The 19,855-nt window shown below is 52.4% G+C and overlaps 1 protein-coding gene across 2 annotated transcripts; it reads left to right on the top strand.

Moving 5' to 3' along the window:
• The first annotated feature begins 4,400 nt into the window (after window positions 1-4,400).
• Window positions 4,401-19,780, top strand: RELB (RELB proto-oncogene, NF-kB subunit). Of its 2 annotated transcripts, none has more exons than XM_044434830.1 (12): window positions 4,401-4,456; window positions 8,216-8,263; window positions 8,686-8,694; window positions 11,124-11,659; window positions 12,991-13,148; window positions 13,543-13,634; window positions 14,601-14,732; window positions 15,204-15,308; window positions 15,819-16,034; window positions 16,340-16,408; window positions 16,539-16,619; window positions 17,058-19,780. In XM_044434830.1, the coding sequence occupies exons 2-12, from the start codon at window positions 8,239-8,241 to the stop codon at window positions 17,423-17,425; spliced, it is 1,791 nt and encodes a 596-aa protein (XP_044290765.1). In that variant the 5' UTR covers window positions 4,401-4,456; window positions 8,216-8,238; the 3' UTR covers window positions 17,426-19,780. The 2 variants fall into 2 exon arrangements, with proteins under 2 accessions (XP_044290765.1, XP_044290764.1); XM_044434829.1 differs by lacking the exon at window positions 4,401-4,456 and adding an exon at window positions 4,475-4,614.
• The last annotated feature ends 75 nt before the right edge of the window (window positions 19,781-19,855 follow it).

Raw genomic sequence — 19,855 nt, 5'->3', positions numbered from 1 at the left:
ACTGTAAGCAGGAGAAAATCCTGTAACAGATTATGATGTTGATGATGAACAAATACTTTAATTTATTGTAGTTGGTGCTGGAGCAGAAAACCCATGATAGTCGCTTCATATTTATTAGATTTATATCCCTTCTTTTTTCTTTTGAAGAACTCAAAGTGGCTTACATCATTCTCCTCCTGCTCTGTCCTATCCTCACAACAACCCTGTGAGGTGGGTTGGGCTGAGAATCTGTGACTGGCCCAAAGTCACCCAGTTGGCTCTATGGCCAAGTGGACCCCAGATTGCCTGGGTCTTAGGCTCAAGCTCTCAGCTGTGGCACCACACTGGCTTAAGTAGATTATGCCCAAAGGTTCTATGTGCTTTAACCTAACTCAAGAAAATAATCCCATTTTTTGTATTACTCAATCCCAAAACTACCCTATGACAACCATAGAGGGAACAAATTGCTGTCCCATGATTTCCTGGAACAAGAGGCGAGGAGGAGGGAGGATCTTCTCTTGGCTTGTTTCCATCCTGCTGCTAAAATGTGCTTTGCATTATGAGGGATTCGATTCACAAGTAGTTTCTGAGCTACAGTGAGATGCAACGTTTCCTGTGTCTGTATCTGTGAAGAAAGCACACACTGAAGAAAATGCGTGTGTCGATGCCGAGCCCTTAGGGAGCCAGTGTGAAGGTGAACAGTGTGGGTCCCTGGACCACCCAGAGAGTGGCAGGTGGGTGGGGAACAGTGGCTAATAGCCCTGGGCCAGCATGAGCCTCCTGGGGCCCACCGGTGGAGACTGCATGGCACAGCACCCTTCTTTCCAAAATGGTTTATTTGCAGGGGGCCAGGCATGCACCTGGTGACAGGTGATCATTTTCTTCTTTCACTTCTCAAATATCTAATTTTCTACAGCAAAATGGTGCTTATCCCAAGGTAAATGTGTTTGGCATCCAGTTGTAAAGGTGACCTATATTGGATTGCTGTAGTCAAGCTGGTGTCCTGATCTAAGTGTGTTTGAAATAGGAAAGCGCACATACTCAAAATATATATTTTTAAAGCAAGGAGGCAAACAGAGGGTGCCCACTGTGGCTTAGTGGTGAGAATGCTGGACTGAAGAATTGCGAAGCCTAGATTCTAGTCCCCTCTCAGCCACGAATCTCACCGGATGGCTTCGAGCGAGTCACGCACTCTCAGCCTAGCCTACCTCACAGGATTGCTGTTGTGGTGGGGATAAAGTAGAGGAGAGGAGAGCTACGTGAGCTGCCTTGGGATCCTTGCAAGAGGAGGACAGGTGGGGCATAAATGTAAAGCAATAATAAACAACATAATAATTACTTATCAGAAATGCAGAAGCAGTAATAAAGCACGGGATGGAGGGAGAAGAAGATGACATCCCTGGGAGTCTAAAGGCTACATTTAGTGGGAAGCGTCTAACGTTACCGAATCGCACATCCAATCCCAAGCCTTTCTGCTAGTGACTCAGGACGGGAAGCCGCATAGGCTCTCACCTGTGACAAGATAAATGCAACCCGTGTGAGTGCATAATGCCATCCTGTGCTGAGAAGTCCAGCACTTCTTGCTGTGACTAGCAGCATCCTGCAAGGAGGGGGGCCTTTCCCATCCCTGCCCTCACTTTTAATGGGGGGGGGTGGGAATTGGGCCCTGTGCATTCCCCCTCCATGATTCCCTCCCTCAGCTGAGTTCAGAGAAGATGCTGGTCTCCACGTTCCAGATAACGAGGACAAATCCTGCCATTCAAGCCCGGCGCTTCCTTGCATGCTTTCCTGCGGAAGAACAGCTGCTGCCTGCTCTCCCGCATCCTGATTCTGCCTGCCTGCTTGCTCTCTCCCGCCCCTATTCCAGCACCCTCTCTGTGTATACAGGGCTTGTGTGGATTTAAACCACGTGTCTGAGCCTCTTGGCCAATTATTGTGTGTGTGTGTGTGTTGCGGGTAGGGAGGTGGGGATCGGGAGCTTCCGGTACCAAAAGGCCAAGCTAGAGGGAAGGGATGTGAGTTCCGGTCATGACAGCTTTCCCTTTGTCTCTTCGCCGCCCACAAATTCCCCGCTTTCCTTCTCTAGAGTTGGAAGCTGCTGCTGCTGATCCGCTTTCCGCTTCCAAGAAATGAGTCAGAAAATGCGGATGCCCAAACTTGAACCTGCCGAGGAGGAGGAGAAGGAGGAGGAAGAGGCGGCAGCGGCAGCTTATGAGCCAGTCCAGAAAGGAAACTTCTGACAGCCCTGCGTCCAGGATGCACAGCCTGCAGAAGGCATGGAGGGGGAAAGCTGGGTAAGGTCGCTCAACTCCCTGCCCTCAGGTCGCGATGGCCGCAGCGCTATGCTCTCCGCTGTGCTTCCCCACGATCTTGGGGGACGGAATGGCAGTGTCTGTGTGCACGTGTGAAAAGAGTCAGACCGTGCATTTGGACATGACCCCACAAGTACTCCAAGCAGCCTCTAGCGATGGTCCGGCGTTCATGCCTTGCCTACGACCGCTGATATTGCTCGTTTATTTTCTGGACCCTGATCCTCTAGAGTCTAGCAGGTGCATGGCTGAAGCTGAAGGGATGCACAGGTGCAATTTTCAGAGCAGTCTTTCCCCACCCTGGGGTCCTCGAGATGTCTCGGCCAGCTCCCCTCAGCCCCAGTGGCCAAGAATTCTGTGGGTTGTGGTTGGGAACATCTGGGGAAGAGCAGAGCTGGGAATGGCTCTTTTAAAGGGCAGAGAGAAGTAATGACATGTGAATCTCATCACTCCCAAAAAGCTTGGCAAAAGTTTCCTGCTGGCCATCAGGGGTTCAGGGCACGAGAGCAACATTTGCTTGCTAACTGGTGACCCCACCACCTTCTCAAAACCATATCTTTATTTTTAAAAGCAGTTTCCGTTTTAAGGGTTATGAAAGAGCCTTTAGTAGGTTTAAGAATGTGGGATGACTAACAGTTACAAAGTTGTGGGAGTGTCATGGGAAAGTGGATTTCTTTGCTTTCCTTTTTCTCTCATTGTTCCAAAACAGTTTTCCCCAGATGGGTCAGACTACAAGTTCCAGCACTGGCTGGCTGGCTGGCTGGGGATGCTTGGAGTTGTACCTTGACACTTCTGGAAAGCATTTAGCTTGGGTGTAGCTGATTAAACAAAACATCTTCACTCGGAACATTGTTACTGGGTGCAATTCACACCAGGGAAGGTGCTTTGGAAGCTATGTATGGGTGCCATGATATGCGCGATGGAACCTCCAGGTTTAGGGGCAGTATACCACAGAACACTGTTGCAGGATGGCAGGGAACAACAGGCGATGCTGTTGCATTTGTGGATGCCTGTTTCTTTTCGTTTCATTATTTTTAAACACAAAACCCAAGCAGGATTCCTGAAGAAAAAAACTCTATGTAAAGGGGGGAAAAAGGAGACAGATGTACATGTGTGTCTGGCCCTGGCCCTCCATCCTTTCTCTGCTCCCTAAGTTTTAATTTACAGTGTATGTCTTTAAAAGGTCTTTACACCGGATAAGCTGTGCTTCCACTTTTGGGGCACCCCTTTCTGAACTTGTAGGCTGGCTACAGAGTGACCTGGATTTGACTCAGGAAGCTCAGTGCCAAATATTGGCGAAAGTTTGGGCAGTCCTTGACAATACTTTATTTTTCTTTTTTAAAGGACGAGAGAAGCCTTTGCCTGGCCGGCCTGTGGCTGAAAACAACGATGGACTTGCAGCCTCCTTCAGCCTTGCCCGCCCTCAGTGGCGGGGCTGCACCCCCCGTGCCCCCAGCCAGCAAGCTCACTACGGATGCTGGGACTTGCCCAGCGCATCGGGAGGACACTAAGTCAGGCATGTCTGCCTTAGACCGTCGTTCTGCACACGCAGCGTAGCTTACGGAACCGCCGCTGGAAAAACGAGGCGATCGCGGGGAGCGGGGCGGGGGGGGGGACTGGCTTTTAAGACGAGGCTTATGGGCCGCCAAGCGGGGCGATGCCCTCGGCTTGCAGCCTTCCCCGTGCTGGTTGGGATCGCGGGCGCTGCAGCGCAAGCCCTCCGGAGAGCGCGGGGTTGGAGAAGGCTCGGCTGCAGGCAGCTCCGACCCTGCAAACGTGCAGCGAGCGCTCTTCTCCTGTGGGCGGCGCGGCGGTTTTTCCTCGCTTCGTTTTGGGGCGGAGAAAGCAAGAAATGGAGCACAGGGGCGCAGGGCCGCCCCCCGCCGCCGCCGCCGCCGCCGCCGTCCAGCAGGCACCTGCCTCCCCCCCTCCGGGCGCGAGCGGCGTGGGCTGGCTCCGCGCGCGGGCACGGGGGGCGCTGTCCTCCCCGGCCCTTCGTGTTTGTTTGTTTAGCGAGAGCCTCCCGCGAACTGGGCACCCCGCCCCTTTACCGCTACCCAGGGGGGCTTTCCCGTTCTACGGAGCGTGACATCACCCGGCCCTCCGCCAATCAGGAAGCGGCAGCCGGCAGAGCAGGGGGAATTCCAAGAACCCTCGGCCTCCTTCAGGTCGGTGGGGGGGGAGAGTGGGAGGCAGGCAGTTCGGGCGTTCGGGCCGGCCGGGGGGCATGCGGGCCGAGCCCGGGCCATGAATTGCCTCCGACAGCGACAGGCGCTCCGGCCGACGCCGCTGCCGCCGGAGAAGGCGATGCTGGTGCCCCCGCTAGGTATGCGGTAGCCGGAGGAAGTGGCTGGGCGAGCGCGGCGAGCGGCCCCGGGCTTGGAGGGATGCTGGATGGCGGGCGGCTCGGGGGGGGGGGGCGCCGGTGCAGGCCGAGGCCCCGGCCCGAGCGGGGAGGGCGCGCGGGAGCCGCGGCTGCGCCCGGCGGGGCATCTGCCTGCGGTTCCTGGGAAGTTGGCGGCGGCGGCAGCTTGGGTCGCACCCGGCGCTGCCGCCTGCCTGGTCGCTGGCAAGCTTCACAGTGCCTCGCTCGCACGCGAGCGGCTGCTGTTAGGGGGGCAGGAGGGGGTCGGCTCGCGCGCCGCGGGGGTCCCCCCCCCGCCGCAACCGCAGGGATGTCAGTTGCATTAAAAGGAAGGTCCCCCCCCGCGCCGCCCCGCGCCATTGCAACTGGCGAGCAAGGAAGTTTCTTGAGCAGATGGTGAATGCGTGTGTGGCTGCACGGGGGCTCCTGGCGTCGGCCCGCAGCGATGTGGCGAGGGCCCTGCTTATTTTAGAACTTTTCTCATAACTCAAGCCTGTCAAATGGGCACCGGCCACTTGTGGCGAGCGAGAGTTGTCTGCAGGTAGCCGGGTGGGGAACCTTCACAAAAGTTGGCGCTTCGGGTTACAGATGACCTAGGTAGGCATTGGGGAGGGTGGGGGGGGGCAAGATATTTGTGTGTCTGTGTTGCTCTGGATGTATTTGCAGTGCCGCTAAGAGCTCCATGCTGTCACTGGAAGTACTTTAAAATGCAGAATGGCTCTGATGCATTAAGTCAGTCATGCCTCGAAAGCGTTCTGGAGGTTTCTTGCCCTTGCGATCTGGGGGGACAGTGGTCATGGGGTCCACTCAGGCACCATCATTTACATCCGGGGTGTGGTGAAATGTCTGAGAGACAAGTTGAATCCTCTAACAACATAAGAGCTGTGCAATTATTCCAGCATACTGTGGACGTGGTGTGGGCCAACCAGCTGCCCACAGGAAACCCAAAAGCGGGGCGTGCGTGCGTGCAAGGACACCCTCCCACCCATGTTCCCCAGCTGCTGGTGTGCAGGAGCATGCCACCTCTGAACCTGGAGGTAGCACAGAGCCTTCAGAACTAGTAGCTGTGGTTGCCTTCTCTGCCACAAAGTTGGCTTCCTGAATCCATACAGAAGTGAAGGGTGGATCTTTGATCTTAGAAGGTGGCAAGCTTCTATATAGCTGGAAGGGCCTGATCCTGCCGAATCTTGTAAGCTACACATAGTTGGGCCTGGTTGAAATCTGGATGGGTGACTTAAAATGCCGTGAACTGTCCAGAGAGCTTTGGCTATAGGTGGTAGAGAAATGTAATGTAGTAATAATAATACTAATAAACGTGCAGCAGAAATGGAAGTTGTATCTGCAGTCTGAAGAAACTCTGGCACAGCAGGAACAGATACGGGGCACCAAGTGGTGACTGATTTATGGGGAGGTGAAGGCGGCCCCTAATGAAGTCCTCAGGCTCACCCCCTATCTCCCCGTTCCCCACGTAGCCTTTTCTAAACAGCAGCTAAGGATTCTGCACAAAGGCGGTCCAGGCAAGATGTCCTCAATGAGATGGCCTGCCCGCCCGCCCGCCCGCCTGCCTGCGCCAGGTGCTGAGGAGCTGGGGCAGGTGGAGGCCTTGCACCCACCCTGCTTGGGCGATCCGGGGGGCAGCTGCTGCGCCCCTGTGTGTCTGGAATGTCGGGCTAGGTGGGCCTTGGTCTATGTTCTAAAGGGTCCCCTCGCCATCGCCGTCTACAGCTGCTCTTTCTTATTATGGCCACCACTTGCTTTCCATCTCGCCATGGCCGACGGCCGCATGTGGGGCAAGTGCACGAGCAGAGGGTGATGGGGAAGAGGAGAGCAGGTCCGTGGCCCCTGCTGGGGTGAGGGTGCTCGGGACACGCTTGGCCGTGCGTCTCAGGCTCCTTGCAGTCGAACACTGGCGCACAGGGTGTGGTTTCCTTAGTCCCAGCGGGTGTGGGGAAGGCCAGGTGGAGCCGACCCTGGCCAGGAAGCTCAGTGCTGGCCTTTGGGCAGGTCGCAGACTCTCGGCCCAACCTGCTTCCCAGGTTCTTGTGAGGATAAAATGGAGAGGAGGAGAACTGGGCATGTGCTTATTGATCCAATTTCTAAACCCCCCATCAACCATCCGGAGACGCATAGTGATTGGACGGGGTAGAAATATCCCAAACAAATAAACAAGAAAGATGGGTCTCATGTAAGCTGCCTGGGGTTCCCGGAGGAAAAAAGTCAGGATACGAGTGGAACACAATACGACAGTGACAATGAGCGTGTCTGGATCCAGCACAAGACAGAAGACTGGTCTGTCCTTGTGCTTTAAACAGGAGCTTGACGAGCAGGATGGACTTTCTGAATAGAGCTGGAAGCGGCCTGGAAGGGCATTGAGTGCAAACCACGGCTCTGCTTCCTCCTGTGCTCACCCCTCCAGCTGCAGCTCCTCACCTTCCCCGCTTAGCTCCTCTGCTGAGGGCTGCAGAGCCGGCTACTGCTGAAGATGCAGGAGCCAAGTAAGTGAGGGAAGGTTGGAGTCCTGGGAGTTTTCCTGTCGGAACATGCATTGCACCTGTGCTAAATGAACAGGAGAGAAGACGCCGCCTCTCGGGCCTGATGGTCTGTGCATGCGGGAGAGATGAAGCCATGACTTTGTGGCCACCACTAAATCAGAAATCCAGTGGCTGTTCCACCCTTCAGTGGCTAACCTTTGCAGGGGTGTTTAACCGCTGCATGACGAGCAGAGACCAGGCAGGGGAAGCCCTTTCCCCATGCACAGGTGTGATGATGGGGTGAATTTCCTTTGCAGGATTGTTGCTTGCCAAGAAGCTCTCGAAGGCTCTCCTGGAGCTGCAGAAAAAGAAAAGGGCAGCCCAGGTTCATGCTCTTCTGACGCAGGTGGAATGAGTGCTTGGACAGAGCCCTAACCTTTTCTGAAATCCTGTTTAGAAGACTGGGTTGAAGCATGCTTGCATTTTGCCCCCTATCTTGCATCCCGCTCTTCTAGGGATCTCTGTGGCACTGGAAGACCTGCTGCACTTGCGTGTGGTGGCCTTCTGACGCGTTTCTGACCTGGTGCTCAGAAGTGGGTTTCGTTGCGCGGGAGGCATCGCGGGCTTCTGTGAAATGGCTTGAAATATTTGAGCTGAATCTCTGTGCAATTTGTGCAAATCAGGACTGACTCATTGTTAGAGATATTCTTGCTGTAGCATTTTGCGTGAGAAGCAAGGAAGCGTCTGTGTGTGTGCGTGCGTGCGCGCAACACTCTCCCTTGGCCACCCTGGGTTTTCTGAGATTTTATTTTAGATTTGTGCAAAAATTCAGACCTTCGCTCTGCAACGTGTGCAGATTTGCTTAAACTGCAGAGTGGAGGCCTGAATTTTACATCCATTTTTCTGTTAGGGTTTTTTTTAACATTTTACACTGCAGCCCATTTTAAAAATGGAAGTCTTTGTGCTGACTTGACTCATTTCAGATCAAGTTGGTGCCAGTGCAGGGACAGGATCCACTGAACCAAGCTGAGAATGTATTTCAGATTTTCAGCCACCTGCTGGATTTCTCACTCGCCCATATCTCTTTGCAGGTGCCGCCCCGGGCTTGTCTGTGATGCAACCAAGTACAGGGACTTCTGGTAAGAACTTCGGATTGTTTTCTTGTTGGCAGGGGGAGAAGGAGTGAGGAAGAGCTTTTCCTACCTCATGTCTGGTGGCAGAGCCAGTAAATACAAGTTAATTTCTCATTTCACAGAAGTGTAGGTTGTCTTGATTTGCATAAAAATAGTGATGCAGTAACCCTTTCCTCTAATTGTTTGCAATTGGAAGATCATTGTTTTCTCGACCTTTGGGGGTCTCTGTAGGGATTTTTTTGTCCATGCCCATTAAACTCTTACCTGTGCCTTCCCTGGTTTTTACATGTAGTAGCAGCATTCCCTTTTCTGCCACCATGAGGACTAGAAACTGGATGAATTCAGAACTGATAATGAAGTCAGATAATGTGCTATGTTATGCAGACATGTTGGCCTGGTTTAAAATGCCAACACTTTTTCTTTTGCAGATGAATTAGGTAAGCATTCTGGGGTTTGGGGCAAGCAACACACTTCAGGTAAGAAGAAATTCTTGAGATATATGATGGATATATGTACCTCTGGCTTGATTTATTCATATGTAATTCTGAGATCCAGTGGGATCTCAGTTGTGGAAAAACCTTCCTATTTTCTCAGGCATTTTATTCTTTCAGTTTCTGCTTTCAATCTGTTGAGGTATAATCCTCTGCAAAAGAATTATACCTCAGAAGCTTCTGAACTCCTAGGATTCCCCGACCAGGAGTGCCTTTTCTCTGTTTTAACTGCGCCCTTCTGTGTTTTAAATCTTTGGTTCATTGCTAATCTTTGACTTGCATTTCGATTTTAAACTGTAGTTTTAAACTTTCATAGTGTACCTTATGCCGCTGTTTAAGGTTTTAACTGTTGTGCACGGCCCAAAGAACTTTGCTTAGTGAGCCATATGGAAGCACCTGCCGGGGTCGCACCTTGGGCATTTGAGTGATAAACTGCAGGTATAAGTCACTCAGCATGCAAGTGTAGCAGAAAGTCAGTTGAAATTCTTTTGATTCTGGTCTGGTGCATAAGGAAGGGTGCAGCAACAGGTACGGGAGAGGCTTAATCACTCTTTGCTTTAACGGAGAGGCTTTTATCTTCATTTATGGAACAGTGGAGCAGTTCATTTGATTACGCGTTTGGAAAGGCGTTTGACAGAATGGCCTTTTGAGGGGCAGAAAGGTACAGAGTTTCTTGGTAAAAGCATCTTGCTCACCTCATCTCCATGTGGCCCAATCAGACTCGCATTCAAGTCTTGACAAAACGGTTCACACATCACAACCCCAGGTTGCGCTTCCCCTCATGCGTCCCCCCATGTCCCCCTGCTTCTCCCTGATTTCCCAGTATGGGTTGCATGTTACTGGGAAAAAAACCCTCAACCTGCTTTTGGTCCTTTGAAGTGCTGTACGGGGCAGGTAAGCTTTTTCAACAAGCCACGGCCATCATAGTTACAGTCCGCAGACTGAGCCAGCGAGTAAAGTCATGCAGGGACCTCCAGCGGTGTCTCCACTTCCTGCTCCCCTCAGGAATCATTTTAAAGTGGAAAAAGAAACCCTCAAAAAACATTAGGATACGAAGTGCTCCTTCCTGCTCCTGGGCCTGCATCGTATCAGATGTTTGGCGGGCAGGAGGGGAAGGAAAGGTTTACTTCCTTGTTCAGACAAACTTCTTCCTCTCTCTCTCTCTCTCTCTTTACTCACGACCCCTGCCTTCACTGTTTCTCTCCCTTGGACCCCTTTCTGCCTGCTCTCTCTACTTCTTCCCTCGCTGTTTCCCTCTCCCTGGCTTGCTTCCCCTCATCGTTCAAGTTTCTTCCTTCTACCCCTTCTCCCACCTCGGTAGGAGCTCTGACAGCGGAATAGGAGGTCGAGGTACCAGGTGGGAAACAGAGACTTGGGATGAGGTTTGGAAAACATTTTCCTTCCTTTTGGGACTGGCGGATTTTCCTTTCCTTGGGCTCTGGGGAAAGGGGTGTGTGTGTGGACAGAATGAGCAGAGCTAGCTTATTCAGAAGGTTATTCTCATGATGTTCCATGCATACATTCATAGGATGTACGAATCGAAAGGAAACTGGGCAGCCCTCTGAGTGGGATGGTGTAACTTGGTGTCCTGCAGCAGCAGGAGGTTGGACTGGATGGCCTTCATGGCCCCTTCCCACTCTGCTGTTCTGTGATTCTATGGATCACAAACGGAAGTGGGTGTTTTGTCGTGCCTTTGCGGAGTCAGATATGTGGATTGGCTCTGGGGTTCAGGACCGCCTCTGCGTACGCTCAGGTTCTTGGCTGAAGTGCTTGGTTTTTAACTCGCCAGCCCTTTGCAGCAGCGATTACGTAACTGGCAAATCCTCCAGGGAAACCATTTGCTGCTAGGAAAGCAAACAGTTGGAAGAGGTCAGTGCTGGCTCTCCATTTGTACAGCTCCGTGCTCCCTGAATGTTTTAATTTGATGCTGTCACGGCTTGGAACCTGGTTCTCCTGTAACGGCCTTCTTCAACCATGTGCCCTCGAAATGTCTTAGACTGCAGTTCCAATCATTCCCAGAAAGCTTGGCCGATGGTCAGGAATGGGCATCTATCAACCATAGAAGGTAAAGTTAGAGGGAACTAGTTTGAGCCCTTGCCTACCAGAAAAAAACATATATACAAACTTTCAAAATAGGAACTAGTATCTAAGGTGTGCTTTTTTTCTCCTTCCTCCTTGATCCCTTTTCCTTTTGTGTCGTTTATGTTGTAAGTTTGAGGGTAGGAACTGCCTCATTCTTCTTCGTTTGCCTCTCTCAGGCCCTTTTCCACCAAAGAGTGGGGTAAAAATAAAGAACACTGAAAAAATTAAGCAAATCCTCGTGCCTTGAGCTGAATCCGGAAGCTAATTGCCCTCTTTCTCCATCCACCTTCCAGAAATCATCGAAGAGCTAATCAAGGAAGATGGCTTCGAGGCAGGCCCTGCCTCACTCCCAGCCAAGCTCTCCCTCAATGGCCCGACCCGGCTGGTCCCGCGGTGCTCCAACGGCGGGATGCAGAGGCCGGCCGAGCCCGTGGGGAAGAACCTGCTGCAGCTCGGCCTGCAGCCCTACGGGCCTCCCCGCCTCCCCGCCTCGCCCGCCCCCCAAGATCGCTCAGCGTCCCAGCTCTCGCAGAACCTCAGCAGCCTGACGCTGCGGCCCCAGGTGGTCCCAAGAGGGACACCCTCCGCTCTCCTGCCCGGCGGGGGCAGGCTCGCCGACGGCCCCTGGGCGCCCCCCGCCCCCGCGATGCATCCCGCGATGCTGCAGGAGCCGCTGCAGGACGTCCTCCTGGAGCCGCCCCGGCTGGTCATCACGGAGCAGCCCAAGCAGCGGGGGATGCGCTTCCGCTACCAGTGCGAAGGCCGGTCCGCCGGAAGCATCTTGGGGGAGTGCAGCACGGACACCAACAAGACCCTGCCGACCATCGAGGTGGGTGTGGGCGGCCGGGCGGGGCTCTGGGCCTGCTTCCGGGGAGCAGTGCTGGGCGCCTGCGGACGGAGCGAGGTTCGGGCAGGCCCCCGCAGCCTCCAGGGCCTGGTGCCACGAGAGCCAGGGTGGGGTCGCAGCTCGGAGTGCGGGACGGGACCCAGGCGACCCGGGTTCTAGTCCTGTCTCAGCCATGGAGCCCACTGGGTGACTTGGGGCCAGTCCCAGACTCTCAGCCCGAGGATAAAATGGAGAGGAGGAAGGTGTGTAAGCCGCCTTGGGTTCTTTGCAAGGGAAAGGCAGGCTATGAATAGAATAACAATATAATTACAATAACACTCGGCTTAGTTGCAGTTAATGACCTGTTTAGTTCTCCTCTTCCGCCACTGGCTACGCTGCTGGGTTCAGGTGTAATGGGAGAGGCGGACAAATGTTTTCTCCTTCACTTTCTTTGCACAATGCATAATTTTGAACACCTCCATCATGTCGCCCCTTACCTGCCTTTTTCCTAAGCGGAAGAGTCCCAGGGAAGCTGCTCCATCTCCCTGATCATTTTTTTTAAAGTAAGTTTTATTGTTATTTTTCTACTAACTAACAAAAAGAAACTAAAAATCATCAATCATTAGAAGCATCAGACCTACTGGGTCAGCCCCCCGTACTTTTTTTTTAATAGTAATCCATAAACATATTTAAGTCAATGCATAGTCCCGTTTCTCTAACCAATAATAAAAGGAATTCCAAGTTTGATAGAAGTCTGTGTCCTCTTTCTCCTTCAGAGACACTCCCTGATCCTTTTTGTTGCCCTTTTCCATACTTTTTCCCCCTCAAGAATGTCCTTTTTCAGCTAAGGCGACCAGAATGGTTGTACCAAAGCTTTCCATAAGGGGAGTACAATCTCAGTTGTTCTGATCCCGTATGTAGGGGCTGAAAAGAGGAAAGACACTGCTACACTTTCAACACACGGTGCAGTTGAGCCGGAATCGGTGCTCCGAGGCAGGGCATCTCCGTGGCGTGTATGTGAGGACGGGTGTGCCAGGGTTTGGCTCTGTGCCTGCTTGCTGTTTGCATGTGCCCCCTGTAATTGGGATGGCCGGATGGGGCACCTGCAGAGGGTCTTCAGAAACAGATGGCGCCCGCAGGCCTTCAGAAACAGAACTGGCACTGCCCGGGACAGAAGGCTTTACTTAGAAATGCCCAAAGAATGGACAAAGCGTTTTCCTGCTGGACAGACCGCACAGAAGTCCTGCCTTTGGGAAAGTCCTTTGGGGCAAGGCCGCTCTCTCTCTGCCGGCGAAGACAATCGCACGAACCTTTCCCTGCCTGTCTTCCCCCAGCTGCAGAACTTTACAGGGATCTCCGAAGTGAAGGTGACGGCCTGCTTGGTGTGGAAAGACTGGCCCCACCGAATCCACCCCCACAGCCTGGTAGGGAAGGACTGCCACAACGGACTCTGCGAAGTGACACTAAAGCCCCGGGTCAACCCAAAGCACAGGTGAGGCCTCGCACGTCTCGCACCCTCGCAGGGAAAACGTTGTGACATCTGAGGAGGGCTTAGCTCTGGACAGGCAGGAGAGGGTTCTCCGTTCCACATTTGGCTCTGGGAGGGAATAGCCATGGAGAGGCAGCGAAGCTCTGGCATTTTGGCCCGGGAAGGGCTGTTGTTCAGTGATGGATCGTGTGCCTTCGGTGCAAAAGATTCCGGACTCGATCGCTCACATCTTAAGGCAGGGCTGGGAAGGACTTCTGGGAGCAGTCCTGAGAACAGTACCAAGTTAGTTGGGCCAGGTCTGAGTTTGCAGAAATCAGCTGGATACGTTCCTGTAGACTCACTCCTCTGATGTTCTTTTGGCCTCCTAACCACAAACTCCCCTCTGATCGCTTCATAGTTTTAACAACCTTGGGATCCAGTGTGTGAAGAAGAAGGACATAGAAGAATCCATAGAGAAAAAGCTGCAGCTTGGGATTGATCCTTTCAAAGGTGAGTGGGGGGTGGGGGTGCTTCTAAGAGCCATTCTCAGGCCTGAGAGGCTGGGCTGGGGGAAGGGGACGGGGTAAGATCCCATATGAGGTGTCAGTTATCCTAAGTCTGGAACCGGGATCTTGGGACGGAGCCTTACCGTTGCAGGCAGCTAGTATGACCGGTGTGTTAAACTTGTTCGCTGGTTTCACCTCCAGAGAAGCTCTTGGGTGGGCAGCGTCGAAAGGTTTGCAATTTAAACCTTTGACTATCAATCACTAAGTCTTAGGAGAGGAATGTCAATCTTATAATATGGGGGGAAAATGGTCTGAAAGCCAATAGGCCAGCAAACGGGAAGAAGGAAAGGGGGAGGAGCCAGGAAAGGGGCGTGTCCTCTGAGAAACCTCAGAGGGCTGGTTTTTGCTTTTTGGCCTGAGGTCGAACACCTCTACCTAAAGACAAATCAGTCCAGAATGTGGCCTTTCTTTGGCATTTTGCAGAATGTCCCTGGATCTGACTGGTTAGAAGCCATGCATAAACTCTTCTAAATCAGACTAGATTCCTACAATACTTACTATATTTATTATATTTACATCCCACCCTTTTTTCCTTCAAGGAATTTAAGGTGGCTTACCTAATTCTCCTCCTCCTCTTCTCAGTCTTATGCCTCACAACAGCCCTGTGAGGTAGGGCAGGATGAGAATCAGTGACTGGCCCAGAATCACCTACTGAGCTTTGTAGCCAAGCAGGGACTAGAAGCAGATCTCCTGGATCCAGTTCAACACTCTAACCGCTATATCAGCTCTCGCATGTGCAGGCTATGAAAAATACATCTTTTTCCATGGAGTTTTATAGTTGAGGTTAGGATAGTTAAAAGGCTGGCTGTTTTTACATGTAGGGCTGGAATGAGAGAAGATGGCCTGGTTGTATCCTGCACTTGACTTCTGTGCGCTTACTCACGCTTTCTTTTTCTCTCTCTCCGTCCAGCGGGATCATTAAAAAATCACCAGGAGGTTGACATGAATGTGGTCAGAATTTGCTTCCAAGCATCCTACCAGGACAGCATGGGAAAGACACAGAACCTCAAACCCGTTCTCTCAGAACCCATCTTTGATAAGAGTAAGTCATGGGGTATTCCGGGGGGAGTGGGCAACGGGTTATTTCTGGCAGCGCCCGAAAAAGAAAATAATGGAAGGAACTGAGGGCGAGTAGAATCGGCACCTGAGTGGGTCAGGCATGGGGGCAGATGACTTGGAGAATGCTGTCTTTCTCTCGTTTTTTCCTTAATAAATGTTCCAGCGTAAGCAAAAGTTGGAAGAAGCAGTGGGACAACCTGGGCAGGTAACGGGTGGAAGATGGGATTGCTTGGAGCCCATATAAAATACTGTGAATAAGATGGGGTATTTGCAGAACAAAAACCTCATCTGAAAGTGCCTAGAGGGTTAGGAATCGGTCCTGTTTACAGGGCTGAAACCCTAGAAGACTCAGAAAACTCAGTGGCAAGGCGAACAGGGCTAAAAAAGAAAATGCACCTTGGTGAGGTACGCAGGGTGGACCACATTCTAACACGGTGGGTTTTGGTGTGCCCAGAATCCACAAACACATCAGAGCTGAAAATATACCGGATGAATAAGGAGTATGGGAGTTGCACAGGTGGAGAGGAGCTGTACCTGCTGTGTGATAAGGTCCAGAAAGGTAAGTGAGGAAGACTCCTGCGGCCTCTGAAAGGCCGTTCCAGAGCAAATCAGGCTGCCCAGCCGGCCTCTGTTCTGAGCCAGGTGTTGCTGCTGGCGTCTAGTTTTCGAAGACACGCTCCATGCGCCCCCTCTCACAGCGACTCCCCTCTGCCACCGCCACCAGCTTGTTGCTGCCACTCGCTTGCTGATCCGGCAGGCAAATCGGCCACGGTGTCCCCTGCGCCACCCTTGCCTGGGCAGGGACAGGAACGGGGAAGCGAGCGGGTTGCAGCACTGGAGGAGAAACGACTTCGGGGGCCCTTGGCAGGTGTCCAGCTGTGCCATGCTTGGCCCCAGCCCTGCTAGTAGGAGGGCCGAGCGAGCCCGCTGTTTGGGCATCCGTGAGACGCTCTTCTGGAAGCTGTGGTGGAGAACCAGCAGCAACTGAAGGCCTCCCGCCCGCCCCACCCAGGCTAATCTGCCTCTTTCCACCCACCGTCCTCACTCCTCTTCTCCGACGCCCTTGCAGAAGACATTTCTATCATCTTCCGGAAAGACGCGTGGGAGAGCAAGGCTGACTTCTCCCAAGCAGACGTCCACCGGCAGATCGCCATCGTCTTCAAGACACCGCCTTACCAGCACCTGGACATCGTGGAACCGGTGGTGGTGGAGGTGTATCTGCGCCGCTTGACTGACAGTGTCTCCAGTGAGGCCTTCAACTTCATCTACCTGCCCAAAGACAACGGTAAGATAGGCAGGGAAGGGGTTGCCGTGAGCCGAGTCAAACCGCTTGTCCGTCCAGCTGGTGGGTATGCCGTCTTTCCCACCTCGGTGCCTAGATGTGGGTTTTCTGGGGAAAAGGCCTTGGCTAGAAGTGCAAAGCCTCTGAGCCAGGGAGTGGATCTGTGAAGGCAAAAATCTCACCGGTTCAGCGGTTCTGGGCCCAGTCAATGCCTGAATGGGAAGCATCTGTGAGGTCTTTGGAAGAGGGGCAGGATAGCAGTATGATTGAGGAAGCGAGCGTAATAGCTGGGCTTCATCTTTCGACAGACACGTACAGGGTCAACAAAAAGAGGAAGCAAGGCATGCCTGATGTCCTGGATGAGCTCTCCGGCCCAGGTTTGTAGGCTCCGGGGAAACTGCGCAGCCCTCCGGTTGGTGCCGATGGAAACGGACCAGGGACGGGGCTTGGGTAGCCCACCGGCCACGGCCAAATGCAACAGACTTCCTTTCCCTTTCCCTTCCCCAGATCCACATGGGATTGGGGCCAAGAGGAAGAAGAAGAAACTCGGCTACCTGGACCATTTCGAATTTCCCAATCTCTCGGCAGGTTGGTCAGTGGCAACAGCTGGGTGGATCAAAGGAATGCCCCCGACATGGGGGTGGAGGGCTTGTGACAACAGCCCCTTCCCTTAGCCCTGCCTGAAAGCTCCTCACAAGGATTTCCGGCTTAGTCTGTTGCAGAGCCATGGCGGTAGTAAGCCAGTATCAACAGGTAGGGCCAGCATTTTCCCGGTTTGGGAAGAAATTGGTCAAAGGGCTTAAGCATTTCTCTCTTTCTTTCTCTTTCTCATTCTCTTCCCCCCCCCCATGCCCCCCAGTTTGGGAGAGGGGGAACGATTCTAAAAGAAGCCGGTTCCTGCAACAGAGCCAAGGGGGGACAAAATTGGGCTGGCTCGGCAAGGAAGCTTGCCCCCCGCGTCAGGGAGGGATCGGTGGCTGCTTTCCACCCCCCTGAGGAGTGGCGATTTCTTTGCTCTGATTGCAGCTGGCTCCTTGCCGTGTCCCGAAGACAGGCCTTTCATCAGCAGCTTGGAGCGCATCACTGTGCCGGACCTGTTCGAGGAATACAGCCTCGCTCCAGACTTCTCTTCCTACAGTGGGCCCAGCTTGAGCGACGTTCTGCTGCCCTCGCCCATGGACTTTCCTGATGCCGCCGGTCAGGAGCTCCTGCTCGAAACGTATGCAGCCCAGTCGAGCGCGTCCGCCCCCTTCATGCTCTCCGGGGGTGGCGAGCAGGAGGGCACCGCTAGCTTGGTGGGGAGCAGCATGTTTCCCAGTCAGTACAAAGAGGCTGAAGCACGGCTGGAAATTGAGACCACGCTCAAGGCGGCAGACGCCTCTGTGGCTTTGTGAAGGGACGTGGCTCCCCTGCCGGCTCTGAAGGAAAAGGCTTAACTCCCGCTTTGAAGTCAGCTGGCAGCTGGGAGCTCTTTGCCAAAGCCAAGTTCCCTGCGGACAAACTGAAGGGGGAGGAAATACGATGGTCTTTGTGAGGCCTCCCTGGCACACGTCCTCCTGGGGGACTGACATGCAGTGAATCAGATGGAAGGAAAAATTGCACTAATACCAGGAGGGTGGGTGGGGCAGCCCTTGGGACTGGCCCGAGACCCCCCTGCATTTCTTAGAATCATGGAAGAAGCGGAGGCTTCCCCCCAACTTGATGATTACATGGATCCACTCTTCAGTCTTTTCTACTTCGCCCTGCTTGCCTTCAGTGCCTACATAGAACCTACAAGAACGAGAGAAGTAGCCTTAAGCTGGTGGAATAGCTCAGGTGCTCTGTCTCCTTATAAACACGTGACTTTGTGCTCCATAAGGTTTTACCTTTCATTGAACTTTGGAGGGCGTGAGATCTATGAAGCACTGGCTTGCCAAGGTTTTCCTCAATGCTTTTGAAAACTTAAAAAATAATAATAGTCAAGAGATGCCAAGGTGTGAATCAGGAACCTTTATGTGCAGTGAAAACGTTGGTGCCTTTGCCAAGGTGGCAGGATCGCTCCCTGTTAACATGTCTTATAGGAAGCAGGTCTAAAACCTAGGGCACATTTGGACAATTTGGACACAGGCGGCCGACTCAGCTGCCTTGTGCGGCCAGGAAAAACAGACCATCTTTCACCTTTCTGAATTGCATCCCTGAATTCCTTTTTTTAGTCCATATGGTCAGCATTTTCATGCACATTTTCAAATGTAGGCATTTCTTCAAATCTACGCATTTGGTGTGTAGTTTTGCAAATGTACTGCATTTCCCCTTAATTGAGGCATATGCCTGTGCCCATGTTTTGCAAGTGCGTGCATTTTTGAAAAGGGCTACATTTTTGTATGCATTTCTCTTTCTTTCATGTGAACCACATTGCAAGCTCTGGATGTGTATGGATTTGGACAGCAAGCTGCATCCTGGTTTGTATTTAGGGTTGGCAAGTGCACAGACAGCTTTGAGAAAATGAATTTCTTACCCATCCCTGCCCCATGTGACACTTTGGGGCCTAGACACTTGCTTTTTAAATTCTTACAAAGATAGTGACTTCTCTTCCCAATGCCAGATTTCTGCTCTGTGCAGAATTATTGAATGCTCACAGCCTCTGCCAGGGCTCTGACATTCTGAGTGCGCGACACGAGGATGTGGAACCAGGAGATTCTAAAGTGCCTTTTCTATTCAGGCAGCTTGCCTGAGATTAGAGGTCCTGGGCGACCTCAGCGGACAGCTAAATTTAATGACTGGGGCACCGTGTCATTAAATCGCCGTGTCCTTGTCATTCACACCGGGTGTACGTTTCTTTGCTCATCATACCTGAACTTGGACTGGGGGAAACAGGCCAGAGGAGCTGAATTCCCTTCTCTCCACTATCTTATCTCCTGCATCTGGCACTGCTTCCCTCCCACCGGCCCTCTTTGCCAAGACTGGCATGGGGGGAAAGGGTTTTTGCTGGTGAAGACACACACCTTCTATGTGCTCTGTGCAGACCCAAGGGAAGGTTCAGCTTCGTATTCCCAAACAGCCCATTTCGTGTGCAGAGAAGATCCCCTGCTTGACACATGGGTAAGGCAGACGGACAGGTGAATGCCCCGACTTGGCTGCCTGTTGCGTATGGTCTGTACCATCACCTAGGGTACCTTCAGAGGGATAAATGCAAGGCTGGCATGGTGCTGGAGTAAGGCTTCCTGAAATTTGACCCAGAAGCCCAACACTACTTTGCTTCAAAGTAGTGATGAGGCGCTCAGACAGGAAGGCCTTAAATCTTCTCTTCTCTTGGAAAAGAGGAAAGATCTGTAGGAAGCATTTCACTTTCTTCAGTTGGTCGAGAATGAAATAGATTCTAAACATGGTTCTCTCTCAGGCTTGCCTGTGTTGCGCTTTTCTTTTCAAACTTTAGGGTACGTTACCATCCCTTCTACTGGCAAATATGTTGAAATTTTAAAGGTTTCAGTGCCTGCCTTCAAAGAATTCTTCTAACAAAGAAAAGCACTTAATTTCCCGATTGTTACTTATCACTCTAACATTGTTCTTCATCTTGGAATGAGGTGGATGTTGGATGGATCTTGTTTGTAGCAGAATTGTTCCCTGAACAATGTACCTTACCCCCCAACACCAAGCTTTCCCTGGGCTTGTCATTCCTAGCTATGTATTACTGGATTAATTTTAGTCCTGTAACCTGTGTCAAGGCTCAGCCCTGGAAAGATGTGAAATAATAAAGCAAGCAGTGCCTCTGAGTATGTACAAGGTTCATTTCCTTCACCAACACTTAACCACAACGAGTGACCACGTTTATGAAGCAGGGAAGTCAA

Source organism: Varanus komodoensis, unplaced genomic scaffold, assembly GCF_004798865.1.
Source record: "Varanus komodoensis strain SLA01 unplaced genomic scaffold, ASM479886v1 scaffold29_1, whole genome shotgun sequence".
In the NCBI taxonomy this organism is placed as follows: Eukaryota; Metazoa; Chordata; class Lepidosauria; order Squamata; family Varanidae; genus Varanus; species Varanus komodoensis.
This window is presented reverse-complemented; position numbering and strand designations above follow the sequence as displayed.